Source organism: Sinocyclocheilus grahami, unplaced genomic scaffold (genome assembly GCF_001515645.1).
Source record: "Sinocyclocheilus grahami isolate Dianchi unplaced genomic scaffold, SAMN03320097.WGS_v1.1 scaffold316.1, whole genome shotgun sequence".
NCBI lineage: Eukaryota > Metazoa > Chordata > Actinopteri > Cypriniformes > Cyprinidae > Sinocyclocheilus > Sinocyclocheilus grahami.
Window position 1 is genome coordinate 1,091,932 of NW_015505495.1, and position 3,712 is coordinate 1,095,643.

Here is a 3,712-nt window from a genome sequence, read left to right on the forward strand (position 1 = left end):
TGAGTGATTCATTGCTGCATGCTATTCAAACAAACAAACAAAAACAACAAATTTCCAAAATTTCCATTCCTCTCATCATTTTATGATCCAGTTGCATTACATTTTTTCCTCATTATGTTTACATGCACTCATTTTCATCATTCAGAATGAATCCAATCCGATTTCAGATTCTGAAAGTTCTGTTTATATGAACCATAAACAATGCAATACTGGGATTTTCAACTGAGAAAACAGTTGAATTTACATGCCTATTTTTTTTATTATTTTTTTTTTACTGTTTATCGGTTATTTCAGATATAACCGATCAACAGAACCGATTAATCTGATCAGTTCGAGCTCAGTCAGATCGACTGAGTTGTTTACATGAAGTATTTTCGGTCAATTGAGTCATCAATCGGATTATAAACAGACATAGAAACATACTTACTGAAATGCATCAGAAGATAAACTGGTTTTGAATGCCATTTCATGCTGACTTTCAAGTAATTCAGATTAGCGCAACAAATACTGTCAAGCCCGAAAATGTTATTGAAAATGCTACAATGCAGTACTGACATGTATTTCAGGTATGTCTTCATTTGGACTCATGCATTGTGCATTATGAATCATGCATTATACATTAATTTAATATTCCAATAAATTAAAACAGACATGTGACAAATAAAAAGTATAACACTTGTGAATATGGCAATGCTACAGATAAGCTTAGTTTCAGTCAAAGTTCCAGTTTGAAAACACTCGTTGCTTTTGAAATTTCCGTTAGTGTCATTACATGTCAACTCAACCAGAGGTCCACAGCTAAAAATGCCCCCCCCCCCCCCCCCCCCCACAATAGAGCTGTGCCATTACAGCTCGTACCTGTTATAAAACACCCCCCCCCCCCCCCCCCGTTGAAAGAAATACATAAATGTGGAAGAAAGCAAGAATATTACATGCCATAGATGAATATTCACTAAGTAATCCACTATTTTGTATTTGCATTTGGATTTTGACCACTGAGAATGTGTAGAGTTTAACAATTTTCTCATGGAGCCAAATTGAGATCCCAATATCTCTGGAATTGAACTATAAAGGGCCTTAAAAATGAAAATTACAAAAGAAACTTTTCTTAAAAACCAACGTCTAAAAGAACATTAAGATATCTTTAATACTTCTTGAGTTACAGGCATGCAAACCTTGGAAAAAACACAAAAAGGGCTTTTCCCCCGATTTTTTTGAATGGTCATCATTGACATATAATGCAACAAAGATTGCTAAAGTCAACTGATTTTACTAATAGACCTACCGATATCTGTGTAAAAATAGCATCATGATACTGCCATCTTTCTAAAGTCATTTTTCCCCACCTGTAACTTGCCTCAGTAAACATTCATCTGTGGCATTTAATATGTTGGCTTTCATAACTATTTATGTTTGTCTTTCAGAAAAAAATAAACAAAATCAAACATTTTAGCTGGGGAAGTTTCAGAAATTTGGGTGATTTCACACGGAAAGACCCTTAAGAGAAATTGTACGCCTGAACGTTTGCATGAACTCTCAATCTTGCGCCACTTTCTATGCAACGAGCTGGCGAAACCCTACAGAAGATCTTCAAACATCTCTTTATCTTGCAGGAATGTGCTCAGATGAGCACTGGGAGGAAAATAAACTCTATTAGTTGCAAGGCAAAGACAATCCCTGCATCTCCACCATCCATCTGTCCAGAAAGATCACACCAAGTTACTCTTCATCGATGAGGTCCTCATCAGGTCAGTTGTGTCCTGCAGGTGGTCTGTCCTCATAACATAAGTCCTCTGGTCTCGCTGTCCCTCCAGAGGGATCCCCGGCAGCCAGTTCTGTCTGTAGTTTGACGTCACGACGTCAGAAACGTGTACAGGCAGGTCGGATGAGTTGTTCTGAATGAGGTCAGATAGTAAAGGAGTTCGTTCTCCAGTTAAACCTTCTGAATCCTGGGAAGGGACTGGAGAACTTTGACCAGTGTCACGCTGGAACAAAAGGTCATGAAACTGCAGCTGACCATTTTCAGCCGGTCTAACCGGTACCACCAGTGGCCCGCTGCTGTTTTCAAAGTGGTGTATTAAAACTGACTCTGACTCTGGACCGAATGAATCCGAGCTGGTTTCATCTGTCGTGTCATCGGATGATGGTTCGATGGAGATCTGGCAGGGCGAACACACGCTGTAGTGCACAGAAGACCCTGGGCTGTTCTGGACGGGGACGTCCGGTTGATTGCGTCTCCACTCATGGTCACAGTGGTCCTGGGATGCATAAGAAGACTCATTACCCATGATCTCTGAGTTCCGTGCCGCAAAAACAGCCTGCGGTTCGAGCTTCTCATCAAATCCGGACCACACTTCCACTTCAGATGTGTCATCCCGGAAATCTGAATAAAACGCAAGACTGCTGATCTTTTGCAGGATCTGTTTTACATAGAGAGGAGAGAGCTTCATCATTTAGTCTGTTAGGTGACAAGGTTTCAAAAGATGCTGTTTATTTCATTAAAATTAAAATGATCTATATTTCTTATGTTTAGCTACTGTTTCATCTTCTTTGAGTTTTATTCAGTTTTTCCAAAGTTTGAACTGAATCGTAGCCTATCAGATATTTAGAATATATATTTATATTTTTAAGTAAATTCTTGGGACACCAGTCTATACCAGGAAACTGAGACGTTAGGTCAGTTTAATCACTTTTAACTGAGTTGATGAAAAGCTAATAATCATTTTAAAATAAAAACCATTCAAATAAAACACTTACTGAAAACCATTCAAATCATAAAAATGTAAAATTTAAATAAATAAATCATCTTAAAATTAAAATCAAAATAAAACACTTACTAAAATCAACTGAATCATAAAATATCACATTAAAATAAATAATTTTAGAACAAAAGCAATCAAAATATAACACTCAAAAATCAATTACAAATTAAGATATTGTAAAATAAAAACAATCAAAATAAAACACTTTAAACAACAAATTAAATAAATCATAAAATCTAAAATCTAAATAAATAATTTAAAAACAATCAAAATAAAACATCTACTAAAAATTCATTAAATCAGAAAATTTAAAATTTAAATAAAGTATTTTAAAATTAAAACTAAATAAAATAAAACTACAATTTAAAATAAAATATAACCTAAATAAAAAATAAAATTTAATTGATTAAAAAATCAATTAAATCAGAAGTATGTCAAATTAAAATATATCATTGCATTCAAAACACTACAAACTAATTAAATCATAAAATGTCAAATAAAAAAGAAATAAAAAACTAAACACTTACTAAAAACTAATTAAACTAGAAAAATGTAAAATTAAAATAAATAATTTTTAAATAAAACATGCTAACAATCAATTAAACCCTAAAAAATAAATAAATAAAACACTAAAAAAGCCATGACCATTAACCAACATCAGAGAACCGCGCGGACATGCAAACGTGTTGTTAAACTATTGAAATATTTACTCAGAGGATACTTCAAGAACACATTGATTCCAGATTCCATGTGTTTGAAACAGAATGAAGCAGAATTGATTCATCAAACGAGTCATAGTGCATGGGGAAGTGTAAAAGTGAAAGACGTTTTGTCAATGAAGTCCAATATTGACTTGATTAATCAACACGAGGTTACGCAACAACCCAAACTGAGCCAATTTACTGAGCAAACATCAACATGCATGATTTATCTTTTCACATTACAAACGG

The 3,712-nt window shown here is 34.3% G+C and overlaps 1 protein-coding gene across 1 annotated transcript; it reads right to left on the bottom strand.

Moving 5' to 3' along the window:
* Positions 1-1,709: 1,709 nt before the first annotated feature.
* LOC107601973 (uncharacterized) lies at positions 1,710-2,450 on the bottom strand. Its single transcript, XM_016294346.1, has one exon. It carries the CDS (start codon positions 2,448-2,450, stop codon positions 1,710-1,712), a length of 741 nt encoding a protein of 246 aa, XP_016149832.1.
* Between the last annotated feature and the right edge of the window lie 1,262 nt (positions 2,451-3,712).

Bases quoted from the DNA above. Each gene is read 5' to 3' on its own strand.
- LOC107601973 (XM_016294346.1), bottom strand. From the start codon at position 2,450: ATGAAGCTCTCTCCTCTCTATGTAAAACAGATCCTGCAAAAGATCAGC.